We start from the raw sequence: 20,145 nt of genomic DNA on the forward strand, positions 1-20,145 counted from the left end.
ATATATGCATATGCATCATAATATTATATTATAAGTATTATAGGAAAAGAATTTTTTCCAACAAAATGTGGCTAGAATTATGATTATCAATAGCTCGCGACGATGGTAGCCATATATGGACAAATTGCAACATCAAAGATCATCTGGCGATCGTTAATGTTTTAATAGCCCGACACTCTACGTTTCACTGATAATCATCTTTGGGGTGCGGAAGAAAATTACAAATTTTAAATTAAAAATTGCTTGGAAATTGCAGGTCTACATTTGTATACAGATAAACAAGCATAGTGCCTAGTACTTACATCGGTGTTTTTAAGGTTTTGGCTCAATTGCGTAATTGAATCTTAAATTTTAGTAATTTTAATATCGTTTTACTGGAAATAACACGTGGGAATGTGTTGATAATATATGTGTTAAGCTTATCTGAGACATCGTCGCCCGATAAAGTAAGCTGTCTGTCGTATTGATTGAGTAGAATCAAAGACGACAGAAAGAAATCAATCGTATTCAAGAAATAACAGAATAAAATTATCAGTCTAATTTAATATCTTACTGCAAATGGAAACAGTTACCTACCTCTATCCTGCGTACTCTGGTAAACCATGTTTCACGATCTGTGGGTATGTCTACTTCCGAGAGGCTGGGACCGCGCTCTGCGACGCACGGCGCAAACGTCGACAAACTTGCAATGTATGAGCGTGTGCGAGTTTGATTCGCACTCTTCAACGTTGCACATCGTACAATGCATAAGTGAATCTAACCGTCATATCCGCCACTTATTTCTCTACGATCGTCATTTGCATATGTGTAGAGTGGATGATTTATCGAAGTCGGATATCTATCATTATGTTTCAGCTGTTTCTAAAGAAAGAATACAAAGCGTGAACTAAGAAATATAACTTGTTTTTTTTCTACGCGGACAGAAAAACTCGTTTATAGAGTAAATGTAAACACCATTTATAGCCGTCCAGTTTATTCACCTCGTTTGGAATCGATCTTCATTTTAGTGCAGACTCTGTTCATTAAGAATCATGTATAGGTTTCTGGAGAGCGACTCGCGATCGGGTTTCGTCGTGTTTTATTATTGTACGCAACAAGTCTGACACAGCAAAATTCTTATAGAATCTCGCTCATAACGGTATAATTATAATATTAAAATTTATCTGCAGGTAATAATAAATCCTTCTACAAATTTAATAAACGTTTTGCGTCTGTCAATATGACGCTACAATGTGGAAATGAAACGAAGACACACACACACCAAATTCCGAATCAAGTATCAGATATATTTAACTATAAAGAAGTTGAAATATACAGTACTTCTGAAACCATGTTTCTTTTTGTCACTAAAAGTGATAAAAATTTCAGCCTGTTGGTCTACCTGTATTATGTATATGGCCAATCCCCTCCACAATGGAAGATCAACTTGATATCACTAACAAAAATAGAATCCGATCTATGTACTATGTTATTGTCAGAACTTCATAAAAATACAAAAAACAAATGATCAATATATTTGGGTTTTTTTTAATGAAATGTATTATGCCCAGAGATTTGAGCACAAGGCCCTCTAGTTTTATCGTTCAGTTGCTCTACACACTGTGCTATGAAGCCAAGCTGGGAAATACCCCATTGAATTTTCGCATTCAACTACCTCTGTTTTGTAAGGGCAAATCGTAAGATTTTAAATTTGCTATGGAGAAACGCATCCATACACATAGGAAGTCGAACTCAACACATTCCTGGTTATCGTTCAGTTGCCCTACACATGTGCTATGAAGCAAAGCTAGGTAATACTAATACCACATTGAATTTTCGCATTCAACTGCCTGTATTTCTCATGGTAAGTCATAAGGTTTTAAATTTGCTATGGAGAAACACATTCATTGGTGACTCCAGGAATCATGTACTGCATTCAAACAAACACAACATGCATCTTAATAATATTTTATCAGCCAACTGTAAGTAGACGAACATACGTTTCTATCATACCTTGCATAGAAGAGATTATAATATATTTATCTATACTATAACTTTACCATAAATCTTTACTGTATTCTGTATGTAACATACAGATCTATCAATTGAATTAAACACATCACCGACTTACTTCTCTCAGACACTACTTATGCACCACTCCAGTTTCTTTGCTCAACTGATCTGGATCGTTTTTGCTTACGGTTTATGAACAAAATCAAATGGTTTAAACATGGTTATAACCAGGTTAAGGATGAGGATAACCGGGTGAAAAGGAAACATCAAACAGTGCCAGATCAAGTTCTGTTGTTGCTCCAATACTTTGGAACAAGTTGCTTCTAAACAGATACATTATGTTCTATTTATTGGTTAATTAATTATTATTTCTTTATTATCTCCACTGGATTCAGTGTTTGAGTTTTTAAATTCTTCTTGTTTGTATGTTTTACATTAAACTGTAATATTATTAATAATCATTATTGTTATCATTACCATCATCACGGTGGTCCAAAGAATTATAAGGGAATTTTTTAAAGCATCATAGAAGCTTCCTTTATCACAAGTGAGGCAAATCGTAAATAAATAAATAATTATTATTATTATTAATTTATAATTATTAATATTATTATCATTATTATTATTATTATTATCATCATCAACACCATCTTAAATTATTAGGAAGATGACACTAAGAATTTGGACAAAAATCGCAATGTACTATGCATACACATTGGAAGTATGTAGCCCAATACCGAGCAAGTTCTGAACATTGTATTATTATTCTATTCTCGGTCCATCAGCTGTGATATATTATTTCACAGCGTGAACTGTTCATTAACGTTTAACTCATACATTCCAATGCAATATTTTTTGAGTGTTTGTTACACAGGACAAAGCAAATATGTACTAATAATATATGACATACGATTGAGTTAGCATATCAATATACACAGTATCACATAAAACTAAGTAGAACATTTGCCTTCTATGACATCTTGCAAATAAATTAGAACTAAGTGCAATAAATTACAAGTAACACTGCCTTTATAACAGCATCATTACAACGATAATTAAGATTGTTAACAGTAATACAGTCATTGTATAACAATTCATTCTTGTGACGATTATGGTGACTGCATTTTAATGGTGAGGTTATCAATTCAATTAAATAACTCAATAAGGTTAGTTTAATCCAGGTTAAATAATAACCAGGTTAAAATGTATTACCATGTTAAATAGTTACAGTATGTTATAACCAGAATGACATGGTTATAAACAAGTTTTTATTCAGAACACATGGGGTTTATATTGTGATTTTAATGAGGTTACAAGATAACCAGATTAAATAGTTAAAACCATCTTAACCATTCAAAAGTTATTACCAAGTTACATGAATACATCCAAGTTAATGGTGGTTTTAACCAGTTTACATTATTATAACCAAGTTAATGGTGAGGATTTATATGTCCTATGCTCATAATCAAGTTAATGATGTGGTTATAACTAATTTACATGTTTACAACCTGGTCAATGGTAGACAAATTTATACATACATGTTCAGTTATTCTTATGAATAAGATTTACTTTAGAACTTCTTGATAAATAAAATCCATTTTCAGAACCATCAGTTATAATTCAAATTTTGCTGTTACAATATTTATTGTTGAGGGCAGCAGACTGAAACTTCAACTTATGCAAACATAAGTTAACAAGTAAAATTAGTGTACAATATTGCATAATATTTTTCCTGTTTCAAAAGCCAAATTATCAGAAATCAAATGTTAATCAGTTTTATGTGGACTGTTTTAGAATCGCTTCAAAACAATGATTTTTTCTTTTTCAGGGTAAATTGTTTGGCATTGCTGCTACACGGCTTCTTAATGTTAATCAGTTTTATGTGGAATGTTTTAGAATCGCTTCAAAACAATGATTTTTTCTTTTTCAAGGTAAATTGTTTGGCATTGCTGCTGCACGGCTTCTTAGCTGTATTTGCGTGTAACCACGCTGGTATTTTTCGCTTGGCACCGGAGGTTGCAGACTCATTTGCTCTACTGCTGGCTTCTTGCGATACCTCTGTTACACGTATCGATGAGCTTGTCCAAATTGGTGTTTGCTTTACGTGGTTCATTTTGGTCTGCGAATTGTTTCCCTGCAATATAAAATCAGAGAATTTCATTTGGGCTGAAAAATTGAAATATTATAAATTTCTCGAAGCTGTATATTTACTGGTCTGAAGATAATAATTAGAACATCACAAAGTAATCTGTTTGGAAAGGAAAAGTTTTACAACAAATAACCCAGGTAAAAAGTAGCCCACCAATATTGCTAGGTCTAGCCCTCGACCCAGGAATATGCAGGGGCAAACTGAGCACTGTGTGAATTGGTTGAGGACAAACTCTAACCTAAAATTAACCTAGTTAGATCTGCTCCAAATTAGACCCAGAATTTCTATGTGAAAAAGGCAAATGTAAACAGGAATTACAGTATGTTTCACAGGCAAAGCATAGATATATTATACATCAAAATACTCTACCTCACTAAGTTGTTGTCCATAAGATGGCTTGGACTGGCTAACTGGATTGGTTGTAGTAGTCTGTGAGTCTATCACTGATGGAAGACCAAACTTGATTTGAAGAATAGCAATTGCCAGTTTAATGTGGTGATAGTCAATGTATTCAGGCAAAGCCTCTTTAATCGGTTTTATATGACGAATATCTACAAAATAATCGAATAACATTTTAATGAAAAGAAAATCATTCTATCTTAGCCAACTTCACACATTTAAAATGAATAACATGACAAAAATGTGGTTAAATTTGGGATAAGATACTGTATACAGAGTACATCAAGAAGGGCAGAAGTAGACTGAAGTGCCAGACCAACCCTTCCACTATACACTATTCACCAAATTTGAAATAAAAATTTCTGACAACCTGGCAACTACTACTGGAGGCCTAAACATTTTGCTCTATGTAATTTTACCAGTGTTTATCTGTCCTGTGACCGGTACACGACCTTCATGCTGTAGTGAGTTAGTCTAGGCCTAGTCTTTGAAAACAAAATGGCAAAACGAAAAAAAAAAGAAACTCCGAAAATAGGAGCGCATAAAACCAGCAGAGTTTTTGGTTGTCAAAGTACTCAAAAGAAAATATGTGTCTGGAAAAATGAAATTTGCTCAGGCTAGGCTGCTGAGAGTCCGCCCAATGAACAGTTACGAGACGTTGGTGGTGCTGTGTCAAAATAGACCCGATAAAATGGTGTATACCGAAATATGTGCTCGATTCTTTAAATAGAACTTGTGACAGTTGTGTAAACTGGGCCTCAGTATTTGAGTTCTTAACTGAGCAAGGAAAGTTGTCTCTACTGAAACGGCTAAACCCCTTTGAATTGCCCTTAAATGTTTTAGAATTAGAAGTGTACCGGAATTATTTATTAGGTTTAGTTCAGTTGAAATAGCATTGGGAAGGCATCTGTATATCTGCTTTGATTGGCTGGTAACAATAAATAATGTAACTATTACATTACATGAAATCAAAATATTAAATTATTGAAGAACGTAGATAGTGCCACAGAATATACAAAGAAATAATTATAATAAATAATGATAAAACATAATAAAAAAATTTAGAATTAATTAATTATAAACTAATAGTACAATTAGCAAATTGTAATATTGTGACATATATTGTATAGTGATTGACATAATATTTTCATATATCAAAAGAAAAAAAATCTTGTAAATAATAATATACAATCTACTATTAAAAACTCTAGTTTTATATGAGAAAATCTAATGAAGTTTGATAACAGATAAAATTGTTAAATAAATTTCTTACCAGAATTTATTGGCGGTGCTCTAATTGTGTCTTCAATTAGTTTGAGAAGCTTTTCGGTCATTCCGGCTGAAAAAGTTTGGATATAATTTTACAAAACCACATTATAATAATGTGGAGCCATCGTCACAAAATTTAGAGAAAGGTTGTATTCAACAATTGACATAGTCTGTGCCTGGTATTAAATATATTACAATGTCAATTCGCAAACAAAAAATTGATTCAGGGGTGACGCCAGGATTTGGCTGACAGAGGGGGGGATCCGATGTCCCTGAGAGGTCGGCCAATTGCCCAGACGTGAAAAAAGTGGGTGTGGTCAGGCCTTGTTCAAAATGTTTTTAAAGTGGTTCAGTGGGGCCAAATAAAAAAAGAAAATAAAAAAATAAATACATACATAAAAAATGACTATCTAGGGATTTCAAAGGTTAAATTAATTTTTATAGATTCTTAGAGTCTACTAATTATGTAGAAAATATAATAATATAATAATTACATCATTAACTGTCCATATCTATTCACTTTTTATGACCATTGCTTTACTAACCTCTTTTAATATCAACAGGATAGCCAGCTTCCAGTGCATCGGCAATGTGTCCCCCAATTGTTGAAACTTTAAATCCCCTGTTGTCAGCGATTTCTTCCTGGAAATCAAGATGTATAGCATTACTGTTCAAAAACTGTGCAATCAAGATTTTTGTGCTGGACAATACATCTTTTGCCAAGAGCAGTTAGTGCAGCTGTTGGTGTATTCTGATTGGCAAGGCATTTTATCCACATTGTCTGTCTCTCTCTCTCTCTCTCTACAGAGTAAGTACTGATTCCCTGCATATGGAATGCTGTTCCCCAGGGATCTAGATAGGTTCCATTTCATTTACAGTAATTTCATTATATTCAAAATTCACATCAACATATAAAATTCCTTGGATAAAAACAAAAAAAGTAACACAAATGACGACTAATTTCCCTTGTAATCCTTAAAAAATTACTCACTTCAAAGTATGATTTCATAACAATAACTATAATATTTCAAGAAACAAACAACAGCACAAATTTAAAAAAAAAACAAAAAAAAAAAAACATGCAAATTTATGAAGCCATTTTTTACTTTTCGTTTAAATTTGAAGATTGTTGACAACTGTTGTATTGTAATTGGTAATGAAGTTACAAATGTAGTCTGTGCGTAGTTACCAATAACATATCTATAGATAGCAAACTTACAGATTCTAGTGTTGCACTTTAATGTATTGAATTGGCTCTTCTGGGCTTAAATTGTTTAAAATTTGATACATATGGTTTAAATTTAACTGATACACTATAAGGTCAATTGGAGGTCAGTTAAATTTTGAAAAAAACATTGACACCAATATGAGGCCAGAGGGTACACCAAAAATAATTCTCACATTTGATGTACATTTACATTTATTTTGAGAAGATTTAACTTTACTTTTAAAGATTTTCTTAAGCATGTATATATGTTTGATGCACTTGTAAAGAGGTAATATCAAATTATGTAAAGTGTATAAAGGTAGCATGTTGCAATATGCGATATATAAAAAAATCATTATGGTTTTATTACCATTGAACAATACTAAAGCATAAGATGTCTTACCAAACTCATACCATCCTCCATAAACATGGTGTAGGATATCTGTTTCGTATCTGACAGAGGTTTTCTGCCTCCTACTTGGATTATGTTCTGTGTTGGTTGTTTCTAATCCAATAAGAAAAATACATATAAAAAAAAAACCTTTTACATCATGTGTTTTTATGCAGTTGTTTTTAGTAACAGTATTAAAGGGCATGTTGGAAGACATCAAACCAACCTTTTGTCTTCAATTAGACACGAAGTTCTAGAAATTTTATGTTAACTGAATCTGAAGATTTAGATGTTTTAAGAGAGATCGCAAAAGATAGAAATAAGTGGTATGATCTGCTTTAGTTTTGTTTTGTTAAATGTATACACACAGGAATTAAAAAGAAACTGTACAGTAAATTGTATTCAGTTGAACTATAGCTTTTGAATAAAAGTTGTTTTATATAAGTTATATATATATATAAAAACTACCGTAGAAATTAAAATACATTTAAAAAAAACTGATTTTGAATTATAAATTTTCATTGTTTAGAAGTGATCTTTGACCTTTAAAAAACCACTAAAATGATTCTGAATTATTTATTAGTATCTGTACACTAAAGCTTCAAAACCAAAAGGTCAGAATACAATGAAACTTTTCATACATACACAAATCAATATAAAGACCAACATAGGGATTTCTATTTTCGATTTCCATAAAGCTTAAATATGAGTAAAAAATAACATATACCAGGTTATGACGTAACAAAAGCAATGGCCCTCCTTGGTTACGCCTTATTTAGGCATAAAGTATGTAGCGTCATTCTAGCAGAGTAACAGAGAAAAAAATAATTCCTTATTCATTTGATTTGTTAAAGTGGGTGTTTTCTGACTAGCTAATTAAACAATAACGTATTAACACTCTGACCGCCAGGGGTTTGAAAAAATAGTATCAGCCACCGCCAGACATTTTAGCGAATTTTAACACTTTTCCAAAACTCGTTGCGAATGCGTATGTGATCAGATTGTCATGTAATGAATACTAAAAGAACCACAAACATTTTAGCTTTACAATGATACCAAACACTTTATTCTAATCACAATCTGTGACCTGTAACAGTAAAATGAAAATGACTCACTTTTGGAGATTTACGCAATTTCGCACAAAGCTGAGATAATCATGATTTCGTGAAAGTAAATCAATACCACTCTATGCTAATGTAAACAAGCAAATAGTGAAATACTTATGGTCCAGACTGAATATAGTGTTCAAATTGTTAGTACATGTCAGTAATTACCCCATCTATTGGATTCCGAAAAAAAAATTGAAACACAGATCTCCGTGTTTGGCGGTCAAACGTTGCGTTACCAAACACGGAGATATCTGTGTTTGGCGGGCAGAGTGTACAGCACTGTAACTTACAGAATCTCCATCAGTTGTCGTTGTTTCCTGGGTGTCTGGGAATTGATCAACATCTATTTCGTGTTCCTTGCTGAATTCTGTGATTATATCGATAAAGCGTTGACCATAGGTACGAGCACGCACCTCAGATATACCATCAATTTTCAGCAACGATTCCATTGAACTAGGTCTATATTAAATAACAGTAAAAATATATTGATATGTTATATAATAAACATAATATGTATTACAATAAAAAGTGTGCAACAATAACAAATAATAATGTAAATAATACTGTAGCAAAAATCAAAACAGAGCAATATTAAGAAACGTAAATCTATGTTGTAGTATAACTTACTAGCAATTCCTGATGAATGTTTCTTTTTTATTGGCTAATCAAATTATTTATATGCCTACATTATGTAATTACATATCCTAACACAAAAGCTTAGGTTTACTACACAGGAATTAGGTAAAATGTGTAAAAAAAAAAAGGTGTACACAGAATATTAGGCACATATGGAAGTGTGTGCAGGAAGAAAAAAAAAATTATGTAAAAGGGTAAAAACCAGCAAGAGGGGTGCAAAGGGGAGAAGGAAGAAAAGGAATAGAGGGGAGTCACATGAAATAGGGGAATATGTTAAGGGATGTAAAGGGGAGAGCAGATATGAGTGCACATGGGAGAAAGGATGCAAAGGGGAGAGAGGTAAACAGAGAATACATATGGAAGAGTATGTATGGCACAGGGAAAAGGATGCTCAGAGATGGAGTGTAAAAGGAAAATGGGATGCATGAGGAGAGCTTAAGTCCCCCCCCCCCAACACATCAGACAAGTCAAGATCCCTACCGGCAGTGTTCGTCGGACCAAAAAAAAAATTTAAAATAGGCCTACACCAAGACAAAACATGTCTTTCACAGTCGTAGAAAAAAAAAATCTCATTTGGGAGGTGGATACCCCCACACCTCCTCAGGCATACAAGCTCAAGCCCCCCTGTGGGACAGCTTAGCCTCCCCCACCCCTTGGAGCTGCCACTGCAGCAGAGTAAAGTACTCTACAAGGAGAGTATGCATAGGTACAAGGGTGAAGAGTCAATAGGGTCGTGCACAGGAAAAAGGGTGCCAGGCTGGGAAGAGGGAATCACGGGGAAGAGGGGTGTACAACGGATAGTCATTACCTAATTGTTGCCAATGCTGTGAGGTTCTTATTGTTAGCAATCATATAAGGTGCAGCACCCTTCTCATTAGCAATGCTATTCCTGACCTCCATTAGCTTGGTGTACAGTGTGCCCTAAAAATTGAAAAAAAAAAACAACACAGCAAAGGTTAGTGCCTATGAATAATCAAATACTAATCTTCAATATAAGAATAATTCATTTGGATGCTAGGTTTACAAAATATATTACAAAAGAGGTGTTGATTAAAAATGAATAGTAATATAATAAACTATATACTCATTCACTCAATTTTTAATTAGGTAAAAAATACTGACCTGTAACATTTGAACTTTGGGGTCAACTGGTTTCTGAGTTGGCCTCAATTCTTCTTCTGAACCCATAGTAAATTTGCAAGATGTCCATTGTGAATTCGGAACAGACGGCAGAATAACTGGCTTCGGTAAAATATGTATTGGGATCTTTTCTTTTCCTAAAGATTTCAGTTCCTAGAAAAATATAAATAAAAATATTTAAGCCCAAATACTAAGTATTAAAATTTTCAATGGAGGCTGTTTAACGCAGAGGGAAACGGCTTGGTTTTGGGACCTTGGGATCGGGGATTCAATCCCTCTCTGTGCATTTTGCTTGTGTCCTTGAGCAAGACACTTTATCTGCATTGCTTCTCTCCACCCAGGAGTAGAAATGGGTACCTGGTGGGGTTGCCTGCTCCTGCGTTGATAACTAGGAACAACACTTAAAGCACGTGGACCCAATGACAAGAGACAAGAACTGTGCTTTATAACAACCTCAAGGAAGAGGCGCATTATAAATGCCCATTCCAGTACCAGTACAAGAAATGATCAGAAAATTTTAATTTAACAAAATATGAGCTAAATTTACTTTCCTTACAGTACCTAACTGTTTAGTAGAAATCTACTGTTCCCCCACCGGGGGAGTCTCATATTGAGGTTTGTCATGAGAAGGATTTCTGCTGTCACAAGAATTAATGCAAGACTCTGAGATTGGACGGACAAACACATAGGCGTGCGGCCCAGCGTGTAAGGCATTGGACTTTTAATTAGTAGGTCGGGGGTTCAAGATCAATGCTCATCATACTACTTGTGTCCTTGGGCAAGACACTTTATCTGATTTGCTTCTCTCTTCACCCAAGATTATAAGTGGGTACATGGTAGGAGGTGAATGATTTGGAATGAAATTAGTTGTGCTGATTACACACGTAACTATGAATACTCCCCCAGGGAGTGCAGGAGGTTACACGTTTGTATGATTGATGCTGTATCCAGTGACCAGGGAAAAAGCGCCCACATCAAGTTTTCTGGATAAGTGCACTATATAAATTATATAAAATAAAGGGTATATAATGTTCCAAAAATTTCTATCAATCATCTTTCACTTAATTACTTCACGTAATTTTCTGGATTCAACATTTTTATTTAAATGTGTTAATGATATCTATGGTAATTACTTAACATCTTTATTTGGTATTTCTGTAAAAAAACTCCATAGGTGCAATAATACCATTACTAAATTTTTCACAATTTATTTTGCTAATCTATTTTACATACTGTATACTAGAGTGAGTTTTGTATACATTATTGTGACTTTGTTAATATTTGTATCTGTTTTTTTGTATCAGTTTTTTTCTTTCCATTCTGTAAGTGGCGGGCCACCAGCTGTTGAATGCGAATTGAAATAAGATAAAAAATAAAATAAAATAATAATAACTAAGCTATTCAACTCAAATCTAAATTGTATAGTACTTTATCTTAGGTACAAGATCACAAGGCATCCACAACAACACATAAACAAAATGAAAATAAATAAGAAGTTATGTCTTGAGGACTGACTTCAATTTAAGTAAAGTAGGATCCTGTTAGTACCGAACTTTAATAAAAAGGTGGTTGAAATTTTCTGGGGATATTTTTTTTCCTAGATTTTAGTACTAAGAAAAAACATACCTGATTTGGTAGAAATTTGTAACTTGGTTTGGCATGGTTACTATACAGCCAATCTCGTCCTTTCCCTGAAATACCGACCAGACATCCAAACTTAGCGGAAGATTTTCTCTCCACAAGCATTCCTTGTAGTAAAAGCTGTCGACCTACATATCAACAGTAAGAAGAAACATGCAGAAAACAAATTTAAATTAAGTAACAAAACAACAAGAATTTTTACAATCTACAAAAGAAATAGGCTCCCAGCACATCGAGTGTGTCTACTGCCTCATATGTCTACAACAATAGAGAGACCAATCTGGTAAAAAGGTAAAACCTGTCCCCGAGACAAATCTTTGCTTATGATGCAATATCCCATCATGCACCTCACCAGATTTACTCTCACAAGTAAATTTTCAAATGATAGCCAAGTGTCTACTGACCCCCCACAGGGGCATTAGACATAATAAAAGTTTCTATATTGTACTTTTTTTTATTATCAATCCATAAGACTGATTAATTTCTAGTAATAACACACAGAAGCCCACTTTGTGAAAATTGCTGGTTAAATATTAAGAAGCTAAAATGTAGCCACTTACCAAACACCTTCCACCATTTCTCTGATTTGTCTCTAGAAAAAGAAAACTAAAGAAATGAGATTGTTGGAAATTGCTTGACTTTCATGTCAAGTCGCCTGTACTAGGCTAACGTCTCCTGCCTATTATAATGATAACAAATATAATAAAACTGAGCATTTAGAGTGTGCTGGAATCTGTTTCAAAAAATTCTTATGGTAATGATATGCTTATACCAATATTATATCCACTGGGCCTTTATGGCATAAGAGCAAGTGGCTACAATCAAATTTGTGATCATGGAACAGCCAGCGTTCACAAGTTGGAAGGATCCAAATCTGGGAGCATCTGTTTAACTGAGCTTTCTTAACACATCTAATTATATTTATAAACAAGAATAACATTTTTAATCTTCTAATCAATTTTATATAGCCGGAGTTAGTTTCAACCTAGACAAACCTTGCTAAAAAGTTACAGTTTCTCCATCAGAATGCTTTTTCTATGAATCGAATGACCTGTTCGAAGAACGAACCCTGTAGGCAAAACCCAGTACCGTTACAAATTTAATCGTGCGGAAAATCCACTCATGATGGCACTGAATTCAAGGAGACAACAGACTTTGCCAGAGTGCAAATCAAACTTAACAACTGACCAATCAGAACAAGGTCAGAAAAAAACACAGGACCTTAGCAACAATATCCAAGGGGAGGGGCCTAACGGCAAAGTCCATTGAGTCGTAAAAACATGCAAATATCGTTAATTTGTGCGAGATGGGTTATTTTCCGGGACATTCTTGCTTGCTTGCGGCCGTGTGGGGGGAGGGAGCCCCCCCTCACTGACATCTGGGAGACTCCAGCAGCTTGTGGAAGACTTGGGACCCCTCATCAGCTATAACCCTCAAAACACTCATGCGGTACACAGACCTAATTGTGTATGTATACAAATTATTAAACAAAAAATGCACAACCTACTTTCCTTTCCCAAAAAGCTTGTGTGTGGTCAGCCATTCTGGCATTTTTTGATTGTTCTACAACATAAAGAAATATATAAAATATAATGTTTACCACACAGGTAATTAATAATATATAAAAAAATAATAATAAATATAAAAAAAATATTTAATTTATATATAAAAATACATGAGGGTAGGAATATATCTTCACCTCTGTATGATGTTGATAGGAAGTTGAGGGGGGAAAAAACAGGTTTACAGGTATCAGATGGTTGTTGTCAAGACAAAAAAAATAGGCTCACAGCGGGAGAATGTGGCCACTGCTTGATATGGTTTTAGCTACAGTATTTTCAACTCACAAGTCGGTGGTGGTAGGCCTAATTACATATTATTTTGGTTCTTTCTAGCACAGCCTAGGCATGGCAATCATTTTGTAGGCTTACAAAATTGAGTCAGCTGCTTGACTCTTCTACCTCACGAAAACTTTTCATTTTTTCTATCTTTAAATTATGATGCATTGACACAGGTATCCCACCATTCCTCCAACCAGATTTACTCTTACTTAGGCAATATTCACACACACACACACACACACACACACCAGCTAACAATTAGAAGGATCCAGATAAATAACACAAGTATTTACCCTTGCATTCACACAATAAAATCCCTGATACAGATATCAAGAAAATGATGGTAGGATGACTGGCCAATAGTAAACAGGAGATTGGAAATGCGTACATGTGAATGGTTACTGATAGACATAAGCTGAACTTTCTAAACAATAGCGCTCGCTAACCGTTAGCGTATCTAGATCCTGGTAACAGTTAGCACTAACCGATCAGGCGTTCTTACACGAGTGCTAACGGTTAGCTCCCGATCAGGATATTAGGGCTCTAGTGTGAAGCTAACCTTACATTATAGAGATGATGTGAAATATAAACTACCACTTACAAGAGAACATTTAATACTGATGAAAAGAAGAGTAGGTCTACACTCATAAATAATAAAGTAGTAATAGGTGTGGGCAATAAAAATTTGGCTAAAACTCACAGATCCTCTTAGCATCTGAATCGGGATGGTTAAACCAAATCGCTCATTACTGGCATCAATAGCCTGCAATAGGCTTAGAGTTTCTTTACCAAATTCTTTCTCCTCTGATTCTTCTTCAATATCGCCATTATTAATACGATTCTGTTTTCTTTCAATACTAAGTAGCGAAAAATCAAAGATTTAGAATAATGTGTTTGGTGTTATTCTCTTATTTTGCAATATTGAATAAATGTTAAATAAAATCTTTACCTCCCCATAAGCAAGGTTTCTCTATAGTAAACCAATTATAATTTCAAGTGTTTTATCAATAATTACATGTTACAGATCACTTTGGAATAGGAGTCTAAATATTCAACTACACCAAACAGATAGCTAGATATTCAATTGATAAAACAGTCCCAAAATAATCTTTGAGTTTAAAACACAATTGTAAAAAATATGCCTTTCTATTCTGTATATTCTGTATATAACTATACTTTCTCATTTACAATCTAATAACTTTTCAATCAGTTGCTGGTTCCTGTTTTTATATTCTCAAGAAATATTTTTTCTAGCTCAATCTGTCATACTAACAGTAATGTTTCAAATCCACACTTGTTCCTGAAATAATCCTTCTTTCTGGCCACAGACCTTTTCAAAGCCTCTTGTAAATATTTGAAAAGATTTTATAAATTTCTACTCTATTATTAGGAGTTGTATAAGTCTGACCTTCTTACCTTCTCCTACAGTTATCGCAACATTGGAATGTTCCAGATATTTGACTTTTCTGATTACTTTCAAAATGTGATAAAATGGCACTGAAAGAAAAATAGATAAAAAAGATAAATGTATATTATGTTCCATCACCTAGCACGCCATTTTCATTGGAAATTTTTTCATTCACACAGAAGCTTCCATCCTATGGCACGGCACGGTCGTATGCTTGCCAAAGGCAACAAAGATGTGAGCAAAAACATATGGCAATAAGCATAGTCATGTTGTACCATGGGATGGACTGTTCCATTTTCTTCTTGGGGTGTTCACTTAATGAAACAATGGCAATATTTGCTTATCATTGTAAGAATTCATGAAACAGACAGAGCAACCGTAAACTCACTTTCTTCTACACTGTGTGCTGAGCAGGCACTGTTCTATCTTATTCATCATTTCCAGCTTATGTTGGTAAAACGTCTCATTCTTTATGTCTTGGAGAAAAAATCTTGAGAGATGAAAAAATGTGTGATGATTGATGAATAAAAAGATAATAAAAAGATCACATCAACAAAATCTATAAAAGAAGTGTTTAATTATTAGAGAATGATAGAAATATTATGCATTTTCAAAGTTTCTTAGAAAATTGTATGCATGTGGAAGCCTGAGAATTTTTGTTTTTGAATAGAAAGGGAAGGCAGTTAGGACAACTGGTAAAAGAAGTAAAGAAGCTACAGGCCTAATGGATGTGGAGTTCATTCAGGTTGTACATATCTGTAGAGTGCAAAAGAGGAGAAGGTGGAAAGAGAAAAGATGTCAAAACAAGTGGAATGAGATGAAATGTTGGCACAAGAAAAGAAGCGTGGAACTGACTGACTTGCACAGCATAGCTGCCAGAAGTAAACAACGGAAAAAAAGAATGCAGTTGAAATGAGAAAGAGATGATACAAGACAGAGAAATATGAAATACACTGAGGTCCATTGCACCGGTAGGCTGCCAAAAGAGGAACAATGGAAAGCATCCTTTTTCCCTTGTCTACTTCCGCCACCTTATGCTTTGCAAGTCAAGGAGTTCCACACTTATTTTTTTTAATGAAAAATTGAAAGGTGACAATGCAAGATGGAAGAATGTGGAATTGCCAGTGGGGAAAAGTGGCAGTAAAGACAAGTGGCATAAGATGAAATAGCTGGTTCAAGACAGAGAAAAGCAGAATTTACTGAGGTTCAATGAGGCTGTACATAACTGTACATACCAAGGGAAAAAAACAGATGAAAGATGGCAAGAGATGTCAGAAATGTTGCAAGATAGAGGAACATAAAATTCACTGAGGTCCTAAGCATCTGCAGGCTGCCAGGGAAGAAAAATGGAAAGAGAAAGCAGTCAAAGCCAATGGCACAAGACAAATGAGATTCATATTTATCATTTTTTTCTGCTTACCTATTTGTACTGAAATCACCAGACGAAAAGAAAGTGTAACAAACACTTGGCGAACCATCTCTTCCCGCTCGACCAATTTCCTGATAGTACGAGTTGATGTCTTTAGGGGCTGCAAGGTCAAAGTTTATGAGGTTAAACATATCTCTAAACATGTTTTGTTCTTCTATTTTCAAATTCCATGCATAAAAAGCCAATGGGTATGAATAATTTGACATTACAATACCTCCATAGTGTATGATATTTCTGACATCTGGTTTGTCTATGCCCATTCCAAATGCAACGGTAGCTACAATGCACTATCAAGAGAATATACAGAAATATAAAAATATTATAGCAAACATAAGCAGAGCGGTTTGATGAGAAGCGGTTTGGCAGTGGGAATGGTTTGGATTACCGACTTTGAGGTCGGGGTTTCAATCCCTTGCTGTGCACTTGGCTTGTGTCCTTGAGCAAGGCACTTTATCTGTATTGCTTCTCTTCACCCAGGAGTATAAGTGTGTACCTGGTGGCATTTCTGCCTGTTTCTGCACTCATTACCAGCAGCAACACTTAAGCAAGTGAACTCAATGACCAGGGAAAAACAAAGCGCTTTTTAACCCAAAGGAATAGGCGTTATATAAAAATACGTACTAACTAGAGCATATTCTGACTTCTAAAATACACTTAAAGGCAAATTACATTTTCAACAATCTAAACCACTGTATACGGAGTCTACTCGGTGTGACAACTCAACCTATTCCGCTGATGATCTTGGCCATTCCTTCTAGTTATGATTTTTTTTTGTATATTATCATGTTATATATGATGGAAAAACAATAAACTGAAACGAAAATGATCAAATTCAGGCCAGTGGCATAATTAAATTAAAGGGACTTTTAATTGCCATCACCAAGGAATGTGTGTTGCAGATTTAGTGAGTTAAAGATAATTAGTTATAAGAAAAAAATCTCCTTTCATTCTTACAGAAGAGTCAGGCTTACTATTACTACAAAGCCTCTATGAAACTGAATAAGATATACCTGAAGCTGATCTCTAACAAACATGTGATGAACTTGCTTGCGCTTTTCTTGAGGTAGACCAGCGTGATAGACGTCGCATTTGACCCCGTACCGTTTCAAGATGGCCCCTACATTCTCAGTTGACTTCTTTGTGGGACAATACACAATTGTTGGCCCATCAAATTCATGATGAAACCTAAGAAATCAGGTAGGTATTCATTAACATGTTTTACTTCTCAAATCAATGTATACTACACCATTAACAGGCTTGTTATCCAGTACTATACAAATATTGACAACTCATCAGGGAAATTGTGAAATTTATTGCCCTGAGGTGATGTGGAATACTGCAGCCTACTATCTTCTGTCCATAGCCTACTATCTTAGGATAGTAGGCTACTGTCTCCATATCACCGAAAGGCTCACCGTTTCCTGAAACTAGAGCAGTCAATATTTTTTTTATATACCTTATAAATAGATTTTACGTAAAATGTAATGAAAAGAGTACCCACCAAGCCTAGGCCTAGGCGATCAAAGGGCCAATCTCTCTCAGCGTCCATAGAGGTTGCGGTCTCTTTACCGTACATGCACGTCATAAATTACATAGCAACCACATTTACAAGTGGGGCCTAGAGATTACATCGTTACAAGGCAAGAAAGTACTGTAAATTTTTCCCTGGGAATTTATGAACTATCATTTAACTTTATGTCATAGGAATGGTGGTTAAAGTTATTGTCCGCTTCTTAATCAATCTAATGCCTAGAATCAATGTATGCGGTACATAATAGTTGTTATCAATGCTGTCATCATTGTATACAATAGAATTTAAACAATATTTACACTGAACATAAAAAGAAATAAACAATAAACAAACCTTGATGATTCTTTCATAAGAGCCATCAAATCTTCCCCAGCATTGGTCTTTGGTCGAACTTCAATGTACAAGTTGGTCCTGTTGTGAACACATAACAAAAATGTTCAGATGTAACAGAAAAAATTATATTGCAAAGAGAAGTAGACCAATAGTATTTGAACATGTAGGTTGGTGATTAATGCAAATACTATATATCCTTTATTTTCTCGGCCCTTTATTTTTGCGATTTTTGCAATTTCCAGTCAATTTTTAACATGATGCACAAACCTACAATTATGTTTTTTTTTTACTATATTTTAGCTAAAGCTCTTGATTTTGGTGGGTTTCTCCATCCCAATTCTTCAAACAATCTCCTACCTTAGGCTAGCTACAATAGGCAGGCCTACTCCTTTGGAATCAGCAGATTAGGCCGAGAGAGGATTCATGACGCTTGGGTAACCCATGGATCTTTAACATCACCTAGGCAAACACACTGCAGCTCCTCCAGGGCAGGCTTGAACAGGGTTTTTTCAAAATTGGAATGTTAGATATCTTGCAGCAAATGTAGGCCTAACAAAGTTTACTAAGAGTTGTAATATTTAATAGTTATCAACTAATGGGAAATATCCGTATTATAGAAAAAATACAACACTGTGAATTTTATTTCCTTGAATGTTGGCCCTTGCTTAGCTAGCACCAAAACATAGGCCCCGCACTGTCTGACTGTGTTAAGTGAAGTGTAATGTAACAGCCTAGCTGGCCAAGATAGCTACAGCTTTGCTTCTGAAGACAAAACTATCATTCGGAATTTCGCACTCCCTTAATTTTCCTGATCATCGTCTTACTCCAAAAATTAAGGGAACATGAAAATAAAGGGCTTTCCGGTACTCATATTAACTAGCTGGCCACTGTATGTTAAGACTTTTGTCATTCAAAATAAGCTGTAAAAATGAGTTCAATAACATTAGCATGCATGCACCCAAAATATTTTCTTATAAAATTGGCCTGAAGCCAGTGGCATATCTACTTTAGTAGATCTGTAATGGGGGAGCTAACTGCTTATGGTGGCATGAAAATCAAGGCAATATTTACAATGACATTTGTGGCACTTAGGACTCTAAATATGCAAAATATTTCTTATGATTGCCAACCTGTCAAAGGATGTGCAGGTAACCAAAGGCGACTGTAATCTCAATGATTTGCATATGTCCTTCCTGACCTCAGGGGTTGCGGTGGCAGTCAGTGCTATCATTGGAACCTATTATAAATACAAAATTATTTTATACTGTACATTATGAACGTTCTTTTTAGATTTCTAAAAGTGTACCAATTCATCATGAAAGCTGTTGATAGTATATTATTTATTTTATTATTTTATTTAATTCCAGTCAAAATCAGTACAAAATACAATAAGAATTTAGACGACAAAAACAAAAGCCTGAGGATTACCTAAAATTAGAAATGGAACTAAGGTTAAGATTTAAATTAGGATATACACATATCTATTAAAAAAATCTGGAAAATCTAAAAATTTGATGGAAAAACAATAATTTGATCATTTAATAGGAGTGAATAAGCAGATTATATTTCTAAGGACAATAGATTAGTTTACTGTAAGCATTTTAAAAATATATTTTTACTTCGCCATGCAAACCTTTAAATAATAAGTGAATAAATTATAAACCTCCACA

The 20,145-nt window shown here is 34.4% G+C and overlaps 2 protein-coding genes across 3 annotated transcripts in view; both read right to left on the reverse strand.

Moving 5' to 3' along the window:
- The window catches only part of LOC117114613 (synaptic vesicle 2-related protein-like), a 36,211-nt gene extending 35,223 nt beyond the window's left edge, over nt 1-988 (reverse strand). The window contains exon 1 of the mRNA XM_033258302.1: nt 577-988. Coding sequence (XP_033114193.1) covers nt 577-604 — 28 coding nt within the window. The 5' untranslated portion in view covers nt 605-988. The remainder of the gene's footprint in view (nt 1-576) is intronic.
- A 277-nt stretch (nt 989-1,265) lies between these two features.
- LOC117114576 (Werner syndrome ATP-dependent helicase homolog) overlaps nt 1,266-20,145 on the reverse strand; it is a 36,583-nt gene continuing 17,703 nt past the window's right edge. For both annotated transcript variants that reach the window (XM_033258250.1, XM_033258251.1), the window contains exons 11-29: nt 19,606-19,712; nt 18,476-18,553; nt 17,622-17,796; nt 16,826-16,898; nt 16,603-16,711; nt 15,571-15,672; nt 15,191-15,271; nt 14,475-14,631; nt 13,441-13,496; nt 12,494-12,525; nt 11,919-12,061; nt 10,275-10,445; nt 9,961-10,073; nt 8,807-8,975; nt 7,420-7,521; nt 6,355-6,451; nt 5,814-5,879; nt 4,511-4,692; nt 1,266-4,126 (exon numbers count right to left, since the gene is read on the reverse strand). In XM_033258250.1, the coding sequence (XP_033114141.1) occupies nt 3,896-4,126; nt 4,511-4,692; nt 5,814-5,879; nt 6,355-6,451; nt 7,420-7,521; nt 8,807-8,975; nt 9,961-10,073; nt 10,275-10,445; nt 11,919-12,061; nt 12,494-12,525; nt 13,441-13,496; nt 14,475-14,631; nt 15,191-15,271; nt 15,571-15,672; nt 16,603-16,711; nt 16,826-16,898; nt 17,622-17,796; nt 18,476-18,553; nt 19,606-19,712 (2,244 nt within the window). In that variant the 3' untranslated portion in view covers nt 1,266-3,895. The remainder of the gene's footprint in view (nt 4,127-4,510; nt 4,693-5,813; nt 5,880-6,354; nt 6,452-7,419; nt 7,522-8,806; nt 8,976-9,960; nt 10,074-10,274; nt 10,446-11,918; nt 12,062-12,493; nt 12,526-13,440; nt 13,497-14,474; nt 14,632-15,190; nt 15,272-15,570; nt 15,673-16,602; nt 16,712-16,825; nt 16,899-17,621; nt 17,797-18,475; nt 18,554-19,605; nt 19,713-20,145) is intronic.

The sequence above is a fragment of the Anneissia japonica genome, unplaced genomic scaffold, assembly GCF_011630105.1.
Source record: "Anneissia japonica isolate Jap-2015-1 unplaced genomic scaffold, ASM1163010v1 scaffold287836_len1076198_cov165, whole genome shotgun sequence".
In the NCBI taxonomy this organism is placed as follows: Eukaryota; Metazoa; Echinodermata; class Crinoidea; order Comatulida; family Comatulidae; genus Anneissia; species Anneissia japonica.